We start from the raw sequence: 23,390 nt of genomic DNA on the forward strand, positions 1-23,390 counted from the left end.
CAACGAAACAAACTTGACAATTGTATAACATCAAATGTGGGTCCCACAAGTGTCAGTACCAGGTCTGTTGTTTATCTTGGGTCAAATTATGATGATCCCTCACGTACAGGGAACAAACATTCATGGTCGCATGCCATGTGGATTCACCTTTCAGCTCACAGCAGTCCCCACTGTTCTCTGTCGACATCACATTGGGGTGACGTGGTGGCCACCTATGCCATTGAGTGGCTCCTCCTGGCTCTTGGTGTCTGCAGCTGGTCCCACACCATTGGACAGGTCACCGGCCACACGTGTCAGCTGCACCGGGTTGGAGCCCTGCACACAGATATGTACTGGCTGTAACCACTGGCTGTACTAGACCCAAATATGAAAAACTTTAAACTGTCAATATTTTATCGAACTTTTCCGAGGCCTTCAGATGCACAGATCTTTTAATTGTACAAGAGAAACTATAAAATGTTGCATTGTGAATAGAGTCTTGTCTCAGTTACAGAAAACAGATCACATTAACAAATTATAATACAGGAATAAAACCAAATTCACAGTGAGAAAAGCACTAAGTATGGAGATCCACAAGGATCCGTATTTGACCCACTACTGTTTTGACCTAAATAAAACGTGATATAGAGATTCTTGAGCAATATTTCTGGGCATTTTGGTATGAGAAATCCATGCTATCCAGTGGCTTTTTACAGAATAACTGCTTCTAGTTTGACTCTTTACACAATTTTTTTTTTTCATACATGGATTGGGCTGCAAACTAAGCTTTTATTTGACTCAGCTGCTATATACGGGACCTAATTGTTAAATACTGTATATTGTATTGTCATGGAAAAATATTTGGACTTCACTTATAACTCCCCGCAATTGACTTTACATGGAGATGATGATTACAGAGCAACCTAATTAACAGGACATTGAACTCACAGAGACACAGAATTCCACTGTTCACTGGTTGTAGCTTTTCTGATGTGGTATGAAGATATTATGATATGGTTTGCCATCCATGTGAGAATATTTCATTATAGCATCACTGTATTGTTCCTTCCACTGCATTCAGTGAACCTTCACACTAGATGTATTGGCCAACTCGATCCATACTACTCTGCACCACTGTTAACATACAGCTAACACTGCCAGAAAAGAAACCTGAGAAAGTACTGAGCTGTTTGAAAATCCAGCTTGAGGGGAAAGATTAAAATGGACATTACTGATGTTGGCAGCAAGAATCGTGAGCAAATGGAACAAATTTGTTTCCAAACAAGACACACAGTGCATAATGTAAATGTTGGGTTGCAAATGTCTATGATATGCAGACATTTGCAGCACAACCACATCACAATACCTTCACAGCAGGCCAGAAAAGCTACACCCAAGGCCTATCACTGAAGCCTGTTTGTGTACAGTGTAGTTTTGCCTTTCTTTAAGTTTACAGTCCTGTTAGTTTGGTTACTCTGAAATCTTCCTCTTCTTCTTCTTCTTCTTCTACTACTACTAACTTTCTGAATATAGTGGGTAAGTTAAATAAAAACTTAGTTTCTCCAGGGAATTATCTAATTCTCTTAGGTAACAGCTTTCAAAGACTGCTATCTGAAATACACCTCTATGATACTGGAAAGGTAGAGATTCAGTCACTGAGTAAATAAGTGAAGACTAAGAACTCTCAGGTACACGATGGATTATCTAGTGGAATACTAAAGTACTGTGCTGCCTATGTTGGTCCAGTACTTGGCCAAATTTGTAATTCTTCTTTTAGGAATGTTTAGTTTCCTGAATGATTAAAGAACTCAACAGTGAAACCACTTTATAAAAAAAAGAGACAAATTCACATTTCAATGCCAATGGCTTTTCAGAAGGAGTTTAAAAAAATTAATAAGTAGCAATAATATTTTGTCTATTGTAAGTAATTGTGCAACTGGGAATTTGCAGAAGTGACTTTATACTGACTGACCAGCCAGGTGACTGTACATGGTTGTGACCAAACTGCCCTCTGCTCTGTAGCAGCAGCTGTTTACAGATGCATATAAATCTGTCTTTACAGAACAATAAATTATGTATAAGATTTTTGAAAACATAGTCAGTGATCTTAAAAGTAGTAAAAATCAAGACTGTTTTAAATTTTAATTTTAATAAATTATGCAGTTGTTGAATTTCAACAGTAACATAGAAGACAGAAAAGTAGAGAAAACATATATACATTAAGCAATTAAGTAATTTTGATTAACAACTAGCTGAATGCACAAAAAATAGCACATGTAGCTGGTTCTAGTTTTATGAACAAAATTTTAAGCGTGTACTAGGATTGTGTGGAAGAATACATTGAGATTTGAGAGGACCCACTAAAATCCATCATCCTGGTGCTGTAGGGAACAGAACACCATGTTATAGTAAAAGTAGCTTCTTTTCCACATTTTCAAAGGTCTAAACGAAAAAATTTTACTGTGCAATCAAGTTTTGAACATAAGCACAACTGTTCAGAAGAGGAAAGTTTACACTTTTATCACAAATGCAATGTAGAATGAAATGAGTCAGTTCTTAATTGCAAAAGCCAGAGAATCTGAAATCTGTACATTACTGTCCCACCTACCACAAATGAAAAGAAAGTTTCAGGTAAATCCTAGGTATTTTTTGGCATAGACTCCAAATCTGCAATAAAATGAAGATTTCCATTTGAAAATAAAAAACTGACCTCTGCATTGTGGGAATGGAAGTTAGTGGGTAGCACATATATATGTCCCCTTTGAAAACATTAACTTTTTATCTGGAACATTTTTTTCATACAGTTCAAATTTTTTGGAGCTATTTAGTTGTTCTATGCCAAAACAAACACCCTACACATTACATACAGGGTGTTTAAATATAGTGTCATATACTCCTAGATGAGTTAGTATTGGTGAATAATAGAAGGAAAGTACTTATTTTGATATGTCCAAAAATCAATACCTGTTATGATATGAGCTGTTGAAAATCCACAGTTCACAGACTGTATTTTATTTACAGATGAGGCAGAATTCACAAGAGATGCCATAGTAAATTACTACAGTATGCATGTATGGACCAATGCAATACTTGAGCAATCACAGTGATAAGGCATCAGGATCACTTCAGAGTGAATGTACGGGTGGGAATTGGCAGTGAAAGGCTCTTAGGGCCATAGACTTTACCAAACAGTTAAACAGGTGCCAAATATCAGAGTTTTCTGTACAATAAATTATTAGCGCTAATGGAGAAAATTACCATTACAGAATTATGACTGTTTTATGCATGACAGGTCACCACCCAATTTTCTACAGATTGTGTAACAGTATCTCACTGCAATGTTTATGGGTAATGGATTGACTGGGGAGGTCCAGTACTATGGTCAACCTCATTGACCAAATCTGAATCCGTTGGCTTTCTGGCTCTGGGGATATTTAACAACATTGATGTATGCCCGACCCATCAACAATGTCCAGATGTTGCAGTAGCATGTCACCAATGCACAAAACACAATCCAAATGGTGCTCCGTATATCTGAAAGAATGCCTATTCACTGTGAAGTAGCACTGAAGGATGTATCAGAATGCATGGTAAGCTCATGCCTGTAGTATATACTTCTATGTAACACACAGATGGGAATGAGAGGACACATTGAGCCATATCTCAACAGATACTGGTTTCCGGACACATCTTTTATTCTATTTTTGACCAATATTAGCTCCTATAGGTATATGTAACAATTTTCTATAATACCCTGTATATGTAATGGGTGACATCACAGTAAGTGGAGGAACTGTACCTCACTACATTCTGCTATGTCTAAATATAATATGTCAGGCTTTTACTTTCTCCCCATTTTATTATCAGTTTCTTGGTAGTTCTCCTTTTACCTTTAGTTGCCTTGTTTGCAGGAATATTGAGCTTTTTGGTCACCCCGACACCGCTATATGCGATCCAACATGACACACAGCATTTCCAGTAAGCTCAATCTCTCTGGTGAGCAAGACGACCATTGACAAATGGTCGGCATATATAGTGGAGCCATTCATCTGACTCTCAGCGTCCATTTAGTCACAGACCATGTTGTGTAGCTACATCATACAAGCTGAGTTGTCACATCGGCCCCAGTGGGGTCACAGCAGAATGGCTCATGTGACTTTTTTTAAAACTAAGTGCCAAGATTAGTCTCTTGAGAGCCATTTAGGCCACTAGACTAAATAGATTCTGCAGTCGAGAAAGACACTTTATAATTTAATAATAAAATTAAATAAATAAAGTTTAATAATAAAGTTAAGGCCAAAAGAGATAAAGCTAGTGTTCTTTATCCCACAGATTCTTGGTCAAACACATGTAAATAAAGAGTATGTGGCCCATGAAAAGTACGACACTGCTGGTATATATCGCATCAGTTGTGACAATTGTCCTGCCAGGTATGTGTGGCAGACTGGCAGAGGGTCTGCTATTACGTTTCAAGAACACAATAGTCTGAGAAATTTGAGGTCTACTTTAAGTAGCCACTTATGTGATTCTGGCCACTCCATAACAGGTGTAGTCAATAATTTAAAGGTCTTACACAGAGAAGTGAAGGACTAGATCTTTAAAGGAAGAGATTGAAATTATGTGGAGTCTAAAGCTATACCCCAAACACACCCTTAACAATCAGCTGGAGTTAGGACGTTACAATATACTGTCTAACTTTGATTACCTTTCAAAGATGTAGTGTCATATTTGCTTGGTTATTGATCCTGGGCTTGTTGTTACATGTCCCTACATCTGGTCTATTTGGTTTTACAATTTTTTTGCCGACATATTTTATAATTTATATGATTATGCTGTGTAACAGAGGCCTCAAACATTCCCAAGATATTTTGATTGAATAAAAATGTTTGTAGCTTTCCCTGCTATGTGCACGGTGATGCTAGTGCCCTCCATGATACACATGAACACACTGGCACCCTGAGCAGACTGAAGCATTGCTGTCTTCTGCTTCCCAGTATGAAGTGAGGATTCATAACCAGGGGTGTTCAATGTATCTAGCTGGGGCTTTTACTTTTCTTGTTTTGTTATTTTGCTCTTTTCACTGTAGGTAGGTGCACATTTAATATTTCAGTTTTCAACCTGTCAATTTGAATTACGACATCCCGCTTGTTGTGGGTAACAGTACTTTACTTTGAGATGTCGTCTCCCACTCCTTTTTGTATCAGGGGTTAAACATTTCACTGATGTGTATTTCATATCGGTTGTCATCAGCATAGGTTATTAGGATAGCTATCTGTTTATCATAATGTTCATTGTACATTTCCTATCTTGTACACCTGAAGATGTGATTTTAAATCACGAAAGTTTGTGTGTTCCCATAATAGTTCATATACAAGTGAAAGAGGTTTATTTCAGAAACACTTCATAATTAACTCCACCACTAAAACAGCTTTTAATTCAACAGTAAATGTGTCTCCAAACAGATTATATCTGAAATTGACTGTCTAATCACTTGTCAGGGCATCACTCAGCTGGCGACAGTGCTGCCACTGTTACCACTGCCACTCACCCTGCCCCTCTCCTAACGAGCAGCGCCCCCCGGACTGGCGGCACGAAGAGGTCGGGGTCTGGCGGCGGCACGCTGCGGTCCCCCTCGCAGGTGACGCCCGCCACCCAAGATGCGACGGCGCCCACGACGAGTGTCAGCAGGAATCCCAGCACGACGACCCACAGGTACGACACGCAGTACAGGTAGAAGTACTCGCTGCAATGTGGGGGATAATACGTATTGTACATACGTGTAACATGTGGATCCCAGGTGTGGGGTGCGTGTGACATCACGATATAACTGCCGATGTTCTTGTTGTGGTCCTCAGTCCAGAGACTGGTTTGATGCAGCTCTTTGTGCTACTCTAACCTGTGCAAGCTTCTTCATCTCCCAGTACCTACTGCAACCTACATCTTTCTGAATCTGTTTAGTGTATTCATCTCCTGGTCTCCCTCTACGATTTTTACCCTCCACACTGCCCTCCAATACTAAATTGGTGATCCCTTGAAGCCTCAGAACATGTCCTACCAACCGATCCCTTCTTCAAGTCAAGTTGTGCCACAAACTCCTCTTCTCCCCAATTCTGTTCAATAGCTCCTCATTAGTTATGTGATCTACCCATTTAATCTTGAGCATTCTTCTGTAGCACCACATTTTGAAAACTTCTATTCTCTTCTTGTCTAAACTACTTATCATCCACATTTAATTTCCATACATTTCTACACTCCATACAAATACTTTCAGAAACGGCTTCCTGACACTTAAATCTATACTCAATGTTAACAAATTTCTCTTCTTCAAAAACGCTTTTCTTTCCATTGCCAATCTACATTTTATATCCTCTCTACTTTGACCATTGTAAGTTATTTTGCACCCCAAATAGCAAAACTCATTTACTACTTTAAGCGTCTCATTTCTTAATATAATTCCCTCAGTATCACCCAATTTAATTCGAGTACATTCCATTATCCTCGTTTTGCATTTGTTGATGTTGTTGTTGTTGTGGTCTTCAGTCCTGAGACTGGTTTGATGCAGCTCTCCATGCTACTCTATCCTGTGCAAGCTTTTTCATCTCCCAGTACCTACTGCAACCTACATCCTTCTGAATCTGCTTAGTGTATTCATCTCTTGGTCTCCCTCTATGATTTTTACCCTCCACGCTGCCCTCCAATACTAAATTGGTGATCCCTTGATGCCTCAGAACATGTCCTACCAACCGATCCCTTCTTCTGGTCAAGTTGTGCCACAAACTTCTCTTCTCCCCAATCCTATTCAATACTTCCTCATTAGTTATGTGATCTACCCATCTAATCTTCAGCATTCTTCTGTAGCACCACATTTCGAAAGCTTCTATTCTCTTCTTGTCCAAACTATTTATCGTCCATGTTTCACTTCCATACATGGCTATACTCCATACGAATACTTTCAGAAATGACTTCCTGACACTTAAATCAATACTGGATGTTAACAAATTTCTCTTCTTCAGAAATGCTTTCCTTGCCATTGCCAGCCTACATTTTATGTCCTCTCTACTTCGACCATCATCAGTTATTTTGCTCCCCAAATAGCAAAACTCCTTTACTACTTTAAGTGCCTCATTTCCTAATCTAATTCCCTCAGCATCACCCGACTTAATTAGACTACATTCCATTATCCTTGTTTTGCTTTTGTTGATGTTCATCTAATATCCTCCTTTCAAGACACTGTCCATTCCATTCAACTGCTCTTCCAAGTCCTTTGCTGTCTCTGACAGAATTACAATGTCATCGGCGAACCTCAAAGTTTTTATTTCTTCTCCATGAATTTTAATACCTACTCCGAATTTTTCTTTTGTTTCCTTTACTGCTTGCTCAATATACAGATTGAACAACATCGGGGAGAGGCTACAACCCTGTCTTACTCCCTTCCCAACAACTGCTTCCCTTTCATGTCCCTCGACTCTTATAACTGCCATCTGGTTTCTGTACAAATTGTAAATAGCCTTTCGCTCCCTGTATTTTACCCCTGCCACCTTTAGAATTTTTAAGAGAGTATTCCAGTCAACATTGTCAAAAGCTTTCTCTAAGTCTACAAATGCTAGAAACGTAGGTTTGCCTTTCCTTAATCTTTCTTCTAAGATAAGTCGTAAGGTCAGTATTGCCTCACGTGTTCCAGTGTTTCTACGGAATCCAAACTGATCTTCCCCGAGGTTGGCTTCTACTAGTTTTTCCATTCGTCTGTAAAGAATTCGTGTTAGTAATTTGCAGCTGTGACTTATTAAGCTGATAGTTCGGTAATTTTCACATCTGTCAACACCTGCTTTCTTTGGGATTGGAATTATTATATTCTTCTTGAAGTCTGAGGGTATTTCGCCTGTTTCATACATCTTGCTCACCAGATGGTAGAGTTTTGTCAGGACTGGCTCTCCCACGGCCGTCAGTAGTTCCAATGGAATATTGTCTACTCCGGGGGCCTTGTTTCGACTCAGGTCTTTCAGTGCTCTGTCAAACTCTTCACGCAGTATTGTATCTCCCATTTCATCTTCATCTACATCCTCTTCCATTTCCATAATATTGTCCTCAAGTACATCGCCCTTGTATAGACCCTCTATATACTCCTTCCACCTTTCTGCTTTCCCTTCTTTGCTTAGAACTGGGTTTCCATCTGAGCTCTTGATATTCATACAAGTGTTTCTCCTTTCTCCAAAGGTCTCTTTAATTTTCCTGTAGGCGGTATCTATCTTACCCCTAGTGAGATAGGCCTCTACATCCTTACATTTGTCCTCTAGCCATCCCTGCTTAGCCATTTTGCACTTCCTGTCGATCTCATTTTTGAGACGTTTGTATTCCTTTTTGCCTGTTTCACTTACTGCATTTTTATATTTTCTCCTTGCATCAATTAAATTCAATATTTCTTCTGTTACCCAAGGATTTCTACTAGCCCTCGTCTTTTTACCTACTTGATCCTCTGCTGCCTTCACTACTTCATCCCTCAAAGCTACCCATTCTTCTTCTACTGTATTTATTTCCCCCATTCCTGTCAATTGCTCCCTTATGCTCTCCCTGAATCTCTGTACAACCTCTGGTTCTTTTAGTTTATCCAGGTCCCATCTCCTTAAATTCCCACCTTTTTGCAGTTTCTTCAGTTTTAATCTACAGGTCATAACCAGTAGATTATGGTCAGAGTCCACATCTGCCCCTGGAAATGTCTTACAATTTAAAACCTGGATCCTAAATCTCTGTCTTACCATTATATAATCTATCTGATACCTTTTATTATCTCCAGGGTTCTTCCATGTATACAACCTTCTTTCATGATTCTTAAACCAAGTGTTAGCTATGATTATGTTGTGCTCTGTGCAAAATTCTACCAGGTGGCTTCCTCTTTCATTTCTGTCCCCCAATCCATATTCACCTACTATGTTTCCTTCTCTCCCTTTTCCTACACTCGAATTCCAGTCACCCATGACTATTAAATTTTCGTCTCCCTTCACAATCTGAATAATTTCTTTTATTTCATCATACATTTCTTCAATGTCTTCGTCATCTGCAGAGCTAGTTGGCATATAAACTTCTACTACTGTAGTAGGTGTGGGCTTCGTATCTATCTTGGCCACAATAATGCGTTCACTATGCTGTTTGTAGTAGCTTACCCGCATTCCTATTTTCCTATTCATTATTAAACCTACTCCTGCATTACCCCTATTTGATTTTGTGTTTATAACCCTGTAGTCACCTGACCAGAAGTCTTGTTCCTCCTGCCACCGAACTTCACTAATTTCCACTATATCTAACTTCAACCTATCCATTTCCCTTTTTAAATTTTCTAACCTACCTGCCCGATTAAGGGATCTGACATTCCACGCTCCGATCCGTAGAACGCCAGTTTTCTTTCTCCTGATAACGACATCCTCTTGAGTAGTCCCCGCCCGGAGATCCGAATGGGGGACTATTTTACCTCCGGAATATTTTACCCAAGAGGACGCCATCATCATGTAATCATACAGTAAAGCTGCATGCCCTCGGGAAAAATTACGGCTGTAGTTTCCCCTTGCTTTCAGCCGTTTGCAGTACCAGCACAGCAAGGCCGTTTTGGTTATTGTTACAAGGCCAGATCAGTCAATCATCCAGACTGTTGCCCTTGCAACTACTGAAAAGGCTGCTGCCCCTCTTCAGGAACCACACGTTTGTCTGGCCTCTCAACAGATACCCCTCCGTTGTGGTTGCACCTACGGTACAGCAATCTGTATCGCTGTGGCACGCAAGCCTCCCCACCAACGGCAAGGTCCATGGTTCATGGTTCATTTGTTGATGTTCATCTTATATCATCCTTTCAAGACACTGTCCATTCCGTTCAGCTGCTCTTCCAGGTCCTTAGCTGTCTCTGACAGAATTACAATGTCATCGGCAAACCACAAAGTTTTTATTTCTCCTCCATGGATTTCAATTCCTACTCCAAATTTTTCTTTTGCTTCCTTTACTGCTTGCTCAATATACAGATTGAATAACATTGGGGAGAGGCTACAACCCTGTCACAGTCCCTTCCCAACCACTGCTTCCCTTTCATGCCCCTTAAGTCTTATAACTGTAATCTGGTTTCTGCACAAATTGTAAATAGCCTTTCTCTCCCTGTATTTTACTCCTGCCACCTTCAGAATTTGAAAGAGAGTATTCCAATCAACTTTGTCAAACACAAGCTTGCCTTTCCTTAATCTATTCTCTAAGATAAGTCATAGGGTCAGTATAGCCTCACGTGTTCCAACATTTCTACTGCCAATACGGAATTTTAATTGAACGCTACTCTTTCCGTTTACTAAACTACCCCATACACTGTGCATTTTTTCATACTTCCATCCTTTTATTCTCAGGTGATGCTTCATTCCACTATTATGAGCCACATTTGAATGTTTTCTGCATATTCTTTGCTGATTTTATGTTAATCTCGTTTTATGAGACATTGTATTTCATTAATAGTTGCTTGTAAGTGGAAGGTACATAGTGTTTCAATAGCTTTTCAATAAATTATTAGGAACAGTAAAAATGTATTGAAGTACTCATATATGCAGAAATGTTAAGAATAATCAAGAAGTTGGTATTGATTAGAATGAAAGCAGTTGCTGACGTGTGTGAATATTACCAGTCTATCAGTTTGGTAAGTCATGGTTGTAAAATACTAAAACAAATTCTTTACAGAAGAATGGAAGAACTGGTAGAAGCTGACCTGGTGGAAAGTTTGTATAGATTCTAGAGAAATGCAGCAAAATATGAGGCATAAGTGATCCTACAACTTATCTTACAAGATAAATTAAGGAAAGGCAACCCTACATTTACAGTATTTGTAGACTTAAGAAAGCTTTTGACAGCCTTGACTGGAATGCTCTCTTTTAAATCCTGAAGGTAGTAGGGGTAAAATACAGGGAGCAAGAGGCTATTTACACCATGTGGAAGTTATAACAGTTGAGGGAACAGAGGAAAGCAGTCATTGAGTGAGTGAGGCAGGGTTGTAGGCCTATCACTAATGTTCTTCAATGAGTACATTGAGCAAGAAGAAAAGGAAACCTAAGAAATATTTGGAGTAGGCATTGAAGTTCAAGGAGAAGAAATAAAACTTCTGAGGTCTGTGAATGACAGTGTAATTCCCTCAGAGGCAGCAAAGGCCTTGGAAGTGCAGTTGAAAATTATGGACAGTGTCTTGAGAGGAGGATATAAGATAAACATCAACTAAAGCAAAACAAGGATAATTGGATATAGTTTAATTAAACCAAGTTATGCTATGGGGATTAAATTAGGAAATGACACACTTGAAACAGTAGACGAGTTTTGTTATTTGGGCATCAAAATAACTTAGGATGACTGGAGTAGAGAGGACATAAAATTTAGACTGGCAATGGCAAGTAAGGCGTTTCTGAAGAAGAGAAATTATGTTAAAATTGAGTATCAATTTAAGCTTTAGGAAGTCATTTCTGAAGCTATTTTTATCAGTGTATGTAGCCATGTTCGGAAGATAGAGTTCACACATGAAGAGACTAGAAGCCTCTGAAATGGGGTGCTATAGAAGAGTGTTGTAAATTTAATGCCTAGATTGTGTAACTAATGAGGAGGTACTAAATACAGTTGGGGGGCACAACCACACTAGAGGAAGGAATCGGTTGATAGGAGACATTCTGAGATACCAGGTGATCAATTCTGTACTGGAGGGAAGTGGGGGTGGGAGGGAAGGGGGCTGTAAAAATCATAGAGGGAGACCAAGACATGAACAGAGTAAGTAGATTCAGTAGGATGTATGTTGCAATAGTTGCTCAGAGATGGAGAGTCTTGCACAGGCTACAATAGCATGGAGAGCTGAGTCAAACCAGTCTCTGGACTGAAGGCCACAACAGCAATAAAAAATAATAATAATAAATAACAAAATATATGTTCACATTTCGTGCATGTCCAGGTGTGCAATGGGAACATGTGGTGATAAACACTGGAACCAATCCTTATATAGTTCAGAGTAATAGCATCGGTGCTCTTTTTACACACTCGTGATCTACTGCCTTAACTAAGACAGGTAGTGCAAAGCTGATCTTCACTAATTTTCTCTTTTAGTTCCAGGTGAGAACATAGGAAGGCAGGTTGTGGTGTCGACACTGCATTATCTGTGGCTAACATTATCCCAGGCTGAAGTTATCGCTGAATTGTTACTCGATATTTTATTAAAAAGATTTATGAATATAAGTCCTATATGCTATGGAAGGTAGAAAGTGTACGAGATGTGGCAGTAGCTGCTCCATGCCTGCTCGGGTGACTTTTGGCACCCACTGTCCACAACCTCCTCACTGCCCCACTACTACTGCAGGCCGACACCACCGTGGACAGTGAAGCTCTTGACACTGTGCTTCCAGGTGACCAGCTGAGTTGTGAAATGCACGTTCCTGTATGATATTTCAACAACAGACACAGTCGTCACCTTTGGGAGCTGCTAGCTGGGTCACTATGCATACTTGCTGCCTGGCCTACAACTGGACTGAAACACTGTCTACGTCACACAGTTATTCGTAGCTGAGACTGATACCTAGTGCCAGTTACACACTGTGATCCTCTTTTGTTTTTCAGAGACCGCACTGATATTCTGTGAAATGCAAATGCCTTCAGTGTTTACCACCCCTGGTGGGCAAGGTGCCCAGCCTTATTTAAACTGCTATCTCCATCCCAGTTTACTAAAATTTTTGGACTTCTTTGTATTGCTAGAATCCTTAATTACAGCGTCCCAGAAACTTTGTGTTTACACGAGGACACTGGCCTTAGAGCATTTCATCTTGAGATTATATCAGAGGCAGTGCTCAGCAACAACTGATTTGCCAAGCTGTTTTAGTTGGGTGTGCCAATGAACCTGTTCTCAATTGTTCTACTAGTCTGACCGATGTAAGATATGCTACATACACTTGACCTTCTGAGAAGCACGTCATCTCTAACATTGCAAGCCACATTGCTTATCTTTGTTGACGTGAGTGAAAGACTGTGGATGCCATTTTCCATACCGGCATACTAATTTCAGTAGATATTGAGTAATTATTTGTATGTAACCTCCCCCCCCCCCCCCCTGTATCTCAGGAGTTGATTACAAAGCCCACTCAGTGTACCAATCCAACTAACCCCTATTTCAATACACTTCTTGTAGATGATATAATTCTGCAGCAGTGCTCTCATGATATGACACTACGCAAGGAAGGCTTTGCTGCAACGCCCATAGTTCGTAATAATGGCACAGTACAATGAGCCTACACCTGTGTAGTTCTGGAGTACATCGGATAGCTGGAACTAATGTATGAAGTAATATATCTTTTGTTATTATAATATTTTGTAACACTAGCAAAGTGTATTTCCTTAGTTTTAATTTATTGATTTATTTTGGTGTTTGGGGACCCATGTTTCTTATGTCACATTTAACTATATTCCTTTACTTCTGAAAGCCTATGCCTTTGTATTTTGAGTTTCCAGGATGAAATACTGATAACCATATGTGAAAAATTATGTTCCCACTTATCAATTATCAGCAGAGAATTTTGGTCTTATCAATATTTAAAACTGTTAAAACCCTATTTAAAATTTATTGCATCTGACACTAATTGATTATTCAAGCTTAACAAAACTTAAATTACTATTTGATTAAAGTATTATACACATTCCATTTGTGAACAAATACCGATATGAGTGATACTGTACAATCCATCTTATATCTTTGGTTTATGTTTCTCTAGCTGGAGGTAGTTGGCAGTGAGCTGTGGAGAAAGGAACCCGTTTTGTAACTGTGTTGATGATCAGACATGTGGAGGCAAAACTGCAACTTCTCTCCATTGCACCCATGTGAAACACATTGTTTATGTGTGAACAAATCTGAAAAACTGAAATTTATTATTTTATTTATTTCTTTATTTTCTTTTAAGAATTTTATTTTATACTTGATTAGATAATTCTGAGAACATGACAGAAATGCATTGTTGACTATTTTACTGCATGAATGAATTGTGCTAGTATCCTGAGACCAAGAAGGAGAAGGATATATTGTTCTGAAACGTCAAGATCCAAACACCCTTTTGGTAAAATCATACCCCATTTTTTTTCCAGACAGCAAGCAAGAACAACAATGTACTTACAATTAGTGTTATTCTTAACTATTTATTGTTCACTATGTTAATGAAATATTTCTAGCACCTGAGCCCTGCAATTTCTTTTAGTCAACTCTACATATCGTGTCCACAGACGGACGTGTGACTTTTTATTGCAACAGTCATTCAAACATATTTTAATCATACAGCAGGACACGATGGCTTTAAAACACCCATTACATACCAGCTAGCAAAATATCTGGAACACCAAAAGAATGTGTATTTCAGAAAAAATCGTGTCATCTCAGTAAAACAAACATGTGAAGCAGTGCAGTAGGAGCTAGGAGTCAAACTCAGCTATAAATAGTGGTGTAATACAAATTTTAACATCATTCTTTACAAAAAGATATCTCCAAGTCAAAAACAAAGTCATATTCTATGAGAACATGGGAACATGTCTTTCAGCACCCATGTAAGGAACTATAATCTGGGAACTTCCCTTCATTACTCAACAAAATAGAGTAATTAGTACAAAATAAGTCATTAGGTGGAATCCTTGGGAATCTCTGTGCACCGCCCCCCCTTCCCATCCAAATTGGGGCATCTTTACATTCTCACTGTGCACTCAGAACTGTGAGGAGCGATGTGACGCGCAATCGACAGGTGTATTACAGACACTGTCCTACAGATCTGTGCAAAACTTCATCAGGCTACCACTGTGGTTTCCTTTTTTGCAACTGATTGGACCCTACTTTCTGAATAGCCCTCGTATGACTTTCTTAAAAAAAAATAGAAAGGGAAAATCCAGTGTGAAATGTAATAACATTATGAAAAAGATAATTGCAGTCTCTGGCTACTGAGACCTGACTTGGTTTGTGGCCTCATCAGACAGAGACTGCTGTCATCTATGAGTGAGCCCCATTTGCATGTCTGTGTGTGTGTGTGTGGGGGGGGGGGGGGGGGGGGGACGCGCACCCAATGAGGTCTTGTTGGCCAAACACTCATTTTCTGGTGCCTGTCTGCAACTCAGTATATCTGCTATATGGTGAGTAGCAACTATCCTTTTCACAATACTGTTACTAAGAAATGAGATTTATGAAGAAGAATCTAGACCCCAAAACAGGTTCTATGTGCTATTAAAAATTACATATCAATAAGCAAAGTTTTTCCTCTGTAGCATGGAACCCGTGAGGTGTGGAACTAACAACTTATGACCCAAACCTTCCCCCAAAGGGATCAAAAGAATGTGTGCCTTCAAGGCTATAAACTAAATATTTTAATGTCATGCAGGTGATAGCAAAGGTGATATAATGTGTGAAAAAAGGGAAAAAATTGAATTTTGTGAGAGTCCAGGCAGCAGGTACACTTAACAATACATCTCACATCAACTGAAGAAGATGACTGCGTCAGTCGTTGAAGTATCGTGTGGAATAATGGAACTGACAACTCTGCTGAGCACCCAAAAGTACAGTGTTAATTTATGACGCTGCGGAAATGTTTGAGGAGATGCTGCAGCCGACCTGGCGTCCTGGGTGGGCGGCGGCGGTGTGGCCGTAATGTTGAAATCGCAGCCATCCATCCTCGTGGGCAGCCTCACTGCGTCCGGCCGGGGGACGCCGAAGCCGACCCACATGGAGAAGGCGAGCCCTGTGGCAAGGCCCGTTATGGCTCCCTGCAACACCGTCACGTAGCAGTAGGCGTTCAGTGGGAAGAGGGGATGAAAAATAGTCAAAAGAGTCTGCAGGCATCTGAGAAAAGTTCACGTCTCTCTTTCAGTTGACGGTGAGCAGAAAGAACTGAAGGATGAGAAAGCCTCGTGGGCATCTGTAGATATTTATGCAATCTGGGCAAGACTAATACTGCCATTTCTGATACCAAAGTATTTGGGAAATTCGTGTCGATTGTTAAGAAAAGTAACGAGGAAAAATGTCACTGATTACTACCCTTAAAAGTGAAGCAACGGGAAACGAACTTAACCATCCAGTGGGTTCACCATTTTTCGTAACACAAGCCGGCATACGGTATACTTTGTACACTTGTAAAGAGTAGTGGTCTTTATGATACCGAGATTAAGATGTGTGAGCAAAATCATTGTTTTATCTTAGTTTGATTACACAACCGTAAAATAAACTTACATACCCTTGCTAAAGCATTGCTTAACTAAACTATAATGAAATAAACTTTCATTACGTCGCTCTGTTGCCACGGATAGGTGTTACTTCTCGGTAATGACCCATGGTATACAGCTGCATCAGACCCCAACCAACCAATTATTTGATTACTAATTAACTCGTAGGGAACAGCTTCATTAGGGGGTTTTGCTGCTAGCTCACCATCTGTGTCACTTTCGTGCGTGGCCCATGAATTTTTTTTGTTTCCTAACTCGCTGTTTATTTTATGTTACTGCTAATCACTTGGACATATGTCAATCACCAATCTAGCTGAAGCAAAAACGAAGGAATTGGTATAGCCCCACAACTGTGAAACAACAATGGAATAGTGCAAAACAGTGTCATTTGTGTTGGCGGACTTTTTACTGATTGCTGCCGCTTAATGATGTCGGCAAAGATACGGACATTCTATAGTTCACAAAGCTGACCATCAACTGAGCTGTGTGATAATAAATGTGAAGAGAAACGAACACATTGTTGGGATATCATTTAATAACAGTGCACCACATTCAACTATCAAGCAGCAGAAGGTGCAGATGTTTATGTGCAAGTTCGGTAAGCTAAAACTGTTATATGACATATACTGAGCTGTTACAATTCTCGCAATGTCTGTCTCAGTTTCACGGATGGCTGCCGTCAGGTCAGTAAGTTGACCTTAACACTGGAATAGCAGTATTGCATTGCTAAAACTGGTGTCTCATGTGTCAATTCCTTTACAGATACAAAGCGAGCTGGTGCATTGGTTAGCACGCTGGACTCCTACCTGGGAGGGCCACAGTTCAAATCTGTGTCTGGTCATCCACGTTTAGGTTTTCCATGATTTCTCAAAATGAATCCAGCCAAACTCCAGGATGATGCCTTTGGAAGGGCATAGCCAATTTTTTTCCACATCCTAGAACATCCTGAGCTTCTGCTCCGTCTCTATTGATCTCAATGTCGACTGGATTAAATACTAATTTTTCCTTCCTTTCTTTCTTTCTTCCTTCCTTCCTTCCCTTCACACATGTATTGCATATTCTCAGGACCCTCCCAAGTCCTGGTTTTTCAGAACTTTTGCTACAACTGGTTTCGAGATTTCATTTTATAATCATTCTTAGTATTATCTTTGGACAGGTGATATGAAAGCCTACACAAGCTATCATCCATTTTTTAAATGAGTGCTATCAGGTTCCCTCCTTTTATAATACCTTTTATCTTTCATTTATTCACACTTAAGGATCTATCAGAGTACTGCTCATCCTAATTGACAATTATTTTATAGACCGATCTAAAGCAAAAGGGCTAATCATTGCAGTTGGCACTATGGCACTATTAGTTCCTTTCTCAGGGAACAGAGATGGAAAGATTGGGGAATGTTAGAAGGAGGGGTAGCTCACCTGGACACCAGAATGAAAAGGAGCCACTGATTGTGACAATGAGGGCAGAGAGGATGAAGGAGGGAAAGGGAAACTTTTCTGAAAAAGAGAAATACCTTAATATCTAACACATATTTAAGTAAGTTTTTTCTGGAAGAATTTGTTTGGAATGTATCATTATATGGAAGTTAGACAAAAACAATAAACACTACAGACAAAAAGAAAGTAGAACGTTTTCAAAATGGGTGCTACAGAAGAATGCTAAGAGACATGTGGGTAGTTTGGATAATTACAGAAGAGGTACCAAATCAAATTGGAGAGAAAATAATTGTGGCACACCTGAACAAAAAAAGATCAGATGAGTGGTACACATCTGGAGGCATCAAAGAATCATCAGTTTGGTAACGGACGGTAAGTGTGGGGGACAGAAATTGCAGAGGGAGACCGAGGCTCAAACACAGCAAGCAGGCTCAAGTAATGAAGGTTGCAGTCATTAAGCAGCTTAGACATGACGTGTTTGGGGAGAGCTGTATGTAACCAGTTTGTTGGTGATGTTCAGTATGTAATGGAACAGCTCAATAGTATCAGTGAAGTATGTGATGGACTCCTAATTTACGTTATGATGCAACAAGATATCTTCCACAATTTTTTTGGATTACAACATTAAAAAATTAGTGTAACATTCACACACAAAGTAACAAAAATTTATATAAGGAAAAATATTTTCACGCAAATAATGTAATTTTAAAACTGTCATGCATATTTTGTGCATTCATGTAACTAGAAACATTCTCCCCCTCCTCCTCCTCACCATCACCACAATTACTACTACTGTTGGCATTAATATTGGATACTGAACTACAAAAATTAAAAATTAATTATAACTGAAATATGCACAAAGTTGCTTATATTTACGATGTGATTGATACTTACAGCAAGCAATATCTTTGGATGTTTTGGACCCACTGACCCTTGGCGAGCAGCACCAGTTACAGTCTGACATGTTTTGGAAGTAAGTTTCCGTGTAGCATAAAGGCAAGGTGCATTGTGTTGTACAGGATGCGACAATTCAGATAGGGATTGTGAGGGTAAGATTAGAATAATTACTGCATGAACAGAGGCATTCAAAAATCATTCTTCCTGCACTCCGTACATGAATGCAATGGGAAGAAATCCTAATAACTGGTACAGTGGGACATACCATCTGTTATGCACTTCACAGTGACGTGTATGGTAGAAATATAGATGTAAATTATCAGTAAAGATTGAATGAAATGTGGAGAAACGAAGTAACCTGCCTGTTACAGATCTTTTAATATAGTACACACAACGAAATTTGAACCCTAAAATCTCTTCTGCGTCTGTAGATGCCTTGTGCAAGCCACAACAAACCCTGATAATGAATTAACACTGAATGGCAAATAAAACAAAATCATTTATTTCAACACTGACAGGAAAACAGGTCTCATGTCGTCTCTTGTATTTACTTCTGAGAACACTGAGGGGTAATGGTACAAACAGATCACTGTGGGAGTTTGTCAGGCTTGCTATGTCTCATCTGCTTTACTTCAGTTATTTCATCACAGTGCCAATAACAATAGATAAGTGAGTTCACTACCGGTATACCTCGGCATCCCAGTTCTACACACCAGACCTCTCTAGCAGAGTCTCTGGCGAGGCAGCAGGACGAGGAGTACGTGCCGGCTCGTTGGCGTGGGACAGGAACATGCCGAGCGAGAAGAAGCCGAGCACGGGTCCGCCGATGGCGCCGAATATCGTGAGGCTCGCCTGCAGCACGCCACCCAGGAACTGCGCCATGAAGGCCAGTCCCAGGAACAGCAGTCCGAACACCAGTGCCAGCAGCTTCCCCACAAGCGGCGACCGCGACTCCGCCAGTGGGTGGCCCCGGTACCGCACGTACAGTGGCTGCCGAACACCACGAAACTGCGTCAGTGTTTCGTCACGAACGGCAATCGTACAGCTGGCTAGCGACCACATTTGCAGAGCTGCTGCACTAACACAGGTACCGATACCTCTCTCCGCCTGCTCTGTGAAGAGGCACGGATGGCAGTCTTAGCGATATCTGAACGACTTCACCATACGCAGCGTGAACTAGCGGAAACTAGCGGTAAGCTCTTACATCTCCATTTATACATCAGTAACATAATGCAGTGTTATGACTGGAATAAGGTGGACTGTCTAACATTCAGGACTATGGAGCTCAGTGCAGAAATGGCAACTAATAGGCAAAAGAGGAAATTCCATGGCCTACAGGTGAAACATCAGTCGCTGGCAACTCTCGAACTGTGATTAACATGTCTGGGAGAGAATTAACAAAAGAGGAACATTCAGTTCTGTCGAAAGGAGGCAACTTTCCAGTCACGCCACTAAAGGTTCCTACGGAGGAAATTATTGCGAATGTGGAGGCAGGAATCCGTTTGTTACCATCGCACTCCGCGGATGAAATCGGGACTGAAACAGCCAGAATATTACGCCAAGCGAAACCATCTACCAGCAATTTGTCTCAATCGGAAAGGAGGGCACTGAGGGAGATCAATGCGCGTAAGAGCATTATTGTACTTGCAGCTGATAAAGAAAATGCTACGGTTTTGCTCAACACCGAAAATTATCACAAGAAGATTAGTCACCTTTTGGATCCCACTATGTACAAAAAGCTTCAGAAGGATCCTACAACCAAAATATTGAGAAATACCAATCAACTGGTGAAACAATCTTCTCTTTCTTTGGATGATAAAAAACAACTCTGCAAAACGAAGTCTGCAAAGACTTTTTGGACTCCCAAAGGTGCATAAACCTCAGGTCCCGTTGAGACCAATTGTGAGTGCCATAGGATCTCCGACACAAGAGGTGGCCAGATATCTCATCTGCTTGCTGCAACCACACATCGGCAGAACGGACAGTTACATTAACAACTCGGCGCATTTTATTGAAAAACTGAGGGAGATTAACATCAGCCCAAGTGATATTCTTGTGAGCTTCGATGTAGTGTTTACCATTGTGCCTGTAAACGAAGCTATTTCATATATAGCAGATATTTTTACGACTGACATAGTGGCTTTATTTAAACACTGCCTGATGACAACTTATTTCCAGTATAACTAGTTTTACGAACAGATTGACAGGGTGGCTATGGGAAGCCCTCTCAGCCCAGCTGTTGCCAATTTATTTATGGAGATCTACGAACAGCCAACGCTGCAGACTGCCAGTAAAAAGCCTGCTATATATGGTACTGCTATGTTGATGACACATTTGTAGTGTGGACTCATGGTGAAGAAGAGTTGGATGTCTTCTTGGTGCACCTGAACAGCATTAATCCGAAGATACAGTTTACGATGGAGAAAAAGAGCAATGGTCAACTCAATTTCCTGGATGTGTCGGTAATTAAACGGGTGGATGGGACGCTGGGCCACAAGGTATATAGAAAGAACACTCACACAGATTGATACCTTCACAAGGAATCTAACCATCATCCTAGGCAAAAAAGAGGTGTCATTAAAACCTTGGTGGCCAGAGCCAACAAAATCTGCTATGTCCAGAGCAACAACGGTCACCTACTGGAAAAGTTTTCCTACCATTTATTAATAAGGTTACGGACCGTGTCAGGAAAATTCTGGCCAAGTATGGGATCGAAACAATCTTCAGACCCACCAAGAAGACTAAGGAATATTTAAGAACTGCAAAAGACGCCCGACATCCCCTAGCAACACCTGGGGTATACAAAATTCCATGCAGTTGCAGACAAGTATATATTGGAACAACGAAAAGAAGTGTAAATACACGCTTAGCTGAACATAAAAGAAACTGTTGCTTAGGACACATAAAAAAATCGGCCGTAGCTGAGCATGTTTTTCGAGATGGGAATCATAAAATTAAATTTAATGAGACAAGTGTTCTAGCGCGAACATCCCATTATCATGCACGCTACTACTTATAATGATTATAATGTGAAAGTATGATTAATGAAGCATCAAATGCATGTAAACACGTCAAATGAGTTAGAAGAGAGATTGCATAATCAATGAAAAAGATTTTTATTTATTCAGGTCTAACATTAAAAACCTCTAAAATGACAGGCATCATCAATTTAATTACAGCTACCATGCTCTTAAGCAGAGAGAATGATAAAGTATTTTGTACATTTTTAGTTTAGTCAGCACAATAGACACACATTCATACTTGTTTACTTTTGCAGAATTATGTTATGCTTTTCCTTTTTAACAAGAAGAAACAAGAAAGCTTGTACTTATTGGCTCCGTTCTCACCTGATAGAAGCATGTAATGGATTTATCATCATTCTCACATCCCCAGCTGGACCTGTAAGAGCTTTGGCAACTATCTACTTATCATATTTCTTTTTGTTTCGCATTTGTGGTGCGAATCGCTTGGCTCCCAGAAGCATATATGATACATATAGTGCTGTATCACCAACATTACTTGGTTTTTTTTTTCCAGACCACTCCATCACTCACTCCAATTCAACCAGTGGAACAAGTGTGAGTGTAAGTAACTGTGAACCAAATGTAATCAAAGGCTGTTCACTTACGTACCATTTACAAAAGACAGAACATTTCTTGGCAGATGCTCATTCTCCTGTATCTTCTCCTGTGCAAACCAGGCTCCAGACAACAAAAATGATCTACAATTCAAAACAAATAAGAAAGTAGGCCCATCCAGTTAATGCATTTAAAAACACACACACACACACACACACACACACACACACACACACACACACACACACACACACTGGTGCACAAACATCATACATCAACTGTTTTTAATACATGGACATATGACACCTATCCACCCATAGCCCACATATTCCTCTCATCACAGCTGCAGTAGGCCTCACCTCAAAGTAATCCTCCAATGCGACGGCAGCCAGTGAGTTGACGGCCCACAAGACGGTTCTCAGGGAACCACTGAAGATGCCAGCGATGAAGAGGCCCGACAAACCCGGCATGCCGCTCATTGTGTCCACCACATACAACGGCATCAGCTGCAAATGAAGTGCTCGTGTCATTCCGAGGGTAGCTGCATTACATCCAGCACAGGAGACTGTGACAGCGCTGACTCAGGTAAACACAGGATGGACTGACATCTGCCTGATATCTTGTCAAATACCTCTCAGTTCAGTTACCACAACTGCATTGTAATTTGGAACTTCCTAGCAGACTAAAACTTGGTTCGGACCAGGATTCAAACCTGAAATGTCACCATTCAGTGGAATGCTCTTCCTGGCTGAACTACCCTGGTACAGTTCGCACCCTGTCCTCACAGTCTGACTATTGCCAGTGCCTCTCCAGTACTTTTCAAACTTCACGCAAGACTAACAGTACTCCTTGCTCTATCACAAAATTATCTCAAATTACCTTATAAATTATGTAACAAGAACCAAATTTGTTACTGAAATAAAGCATCTAATTTAATTAGATACTTAGATACCTATTTACTGTCAAAAATTGGAAAGAAAGTTTATGATATTGCTGTAAGTTTTACTGGAGTCAAGAGCAATAATTATATACACTGCCTGGCCAAGAAAGTGAAGCACTCTGAAGACTGATCAGATGTTAATGTAACAGAGCATGCATACACACACACACACACACACACACACACACACACACACACACACACACACACACCAGCAACGGGTAGAATGGCCATAAGAGTGCATTACTGTTTTTTATGTTTTGTGTTGTTACCAGGTCTGGTACAATGTAAAAAAGGCGTGAACAGATTAGGACATTAAGTGGTCACTGTGAAGG

At 40.2% G+C, this 23,390-nt stretch overlaps 1 protein-coding gene across 1 annotated transcript; it reads right to left on the minus strand.

The window, feature by feature from the left end:
* Positions 1-186: 186 nt before the first annotated feature.
* LOC126426588 (putative sodium-dependent multivitamin transporter) lies at positions 187-22,585 on the minus strand. The gene is made up of 5 exons (XM_050088483.1): positions 22,475-22,585; positions 19,256-19,527; positions 15,596-15,823; positions 5,545-5,722; positions 187-315 (listed from the first exon to the last, which is right to left on the minus strand). Exons 1-5 carry the CDS (start codon positions 22,583-22,585, stop codon positions 187-189), a joined length of 918 nt encoding a protein of 305 aa, XP_049944440.1.
* Between the last annotated feature and the right edge of the window lie 805 nt (positions 22,586-23,390).

Source organism: Schistocerca serialis, chromosome 11 (assembly GCF_023864345.2).
Source record: "Schistocerca serialis cubense isolate TAMUIC-IGC-003099 chromosome 11, iqSchSeri2.2, whole genome shotgun sequence".
In the NCBI taxonomy this organism is placed as follows: domain Eukaryota; kingdom Metazoa; phylum Arthropoda; class Insecta; order Orthoptera; family Acrididae; genus Schistocerca; species Schistocerca serialis.

What these genes read in the sequence shown, in the direction of transcription:
- LOC126426588 (XM_050088483.1), bottom strand. Translation starts at nt 22,585, where the DNA reads ATGCCGGGTTTGTCGGGCCTCTTCATCGCTGGCATCTTCAGTGGTTCC. An exon ending in CCAGAGACTCTGCTAGAGAG is followed by an intron (nt 15,824 to 19,255) that starts GTCTGGTGTGTA and finishes AACTTTTCTCAG; the next exon opens with ATGCCTGCAGACTCTTTTGA. An exon ending in CCGCCCACCCAGGACGCCAG is followed by an intron (nt 5,723 to 15,595) that starts GTCGGCTGCAGC and finishes CCCACATTGCAG; the next exon opens with CGAGTACTTCTACCTGTACT.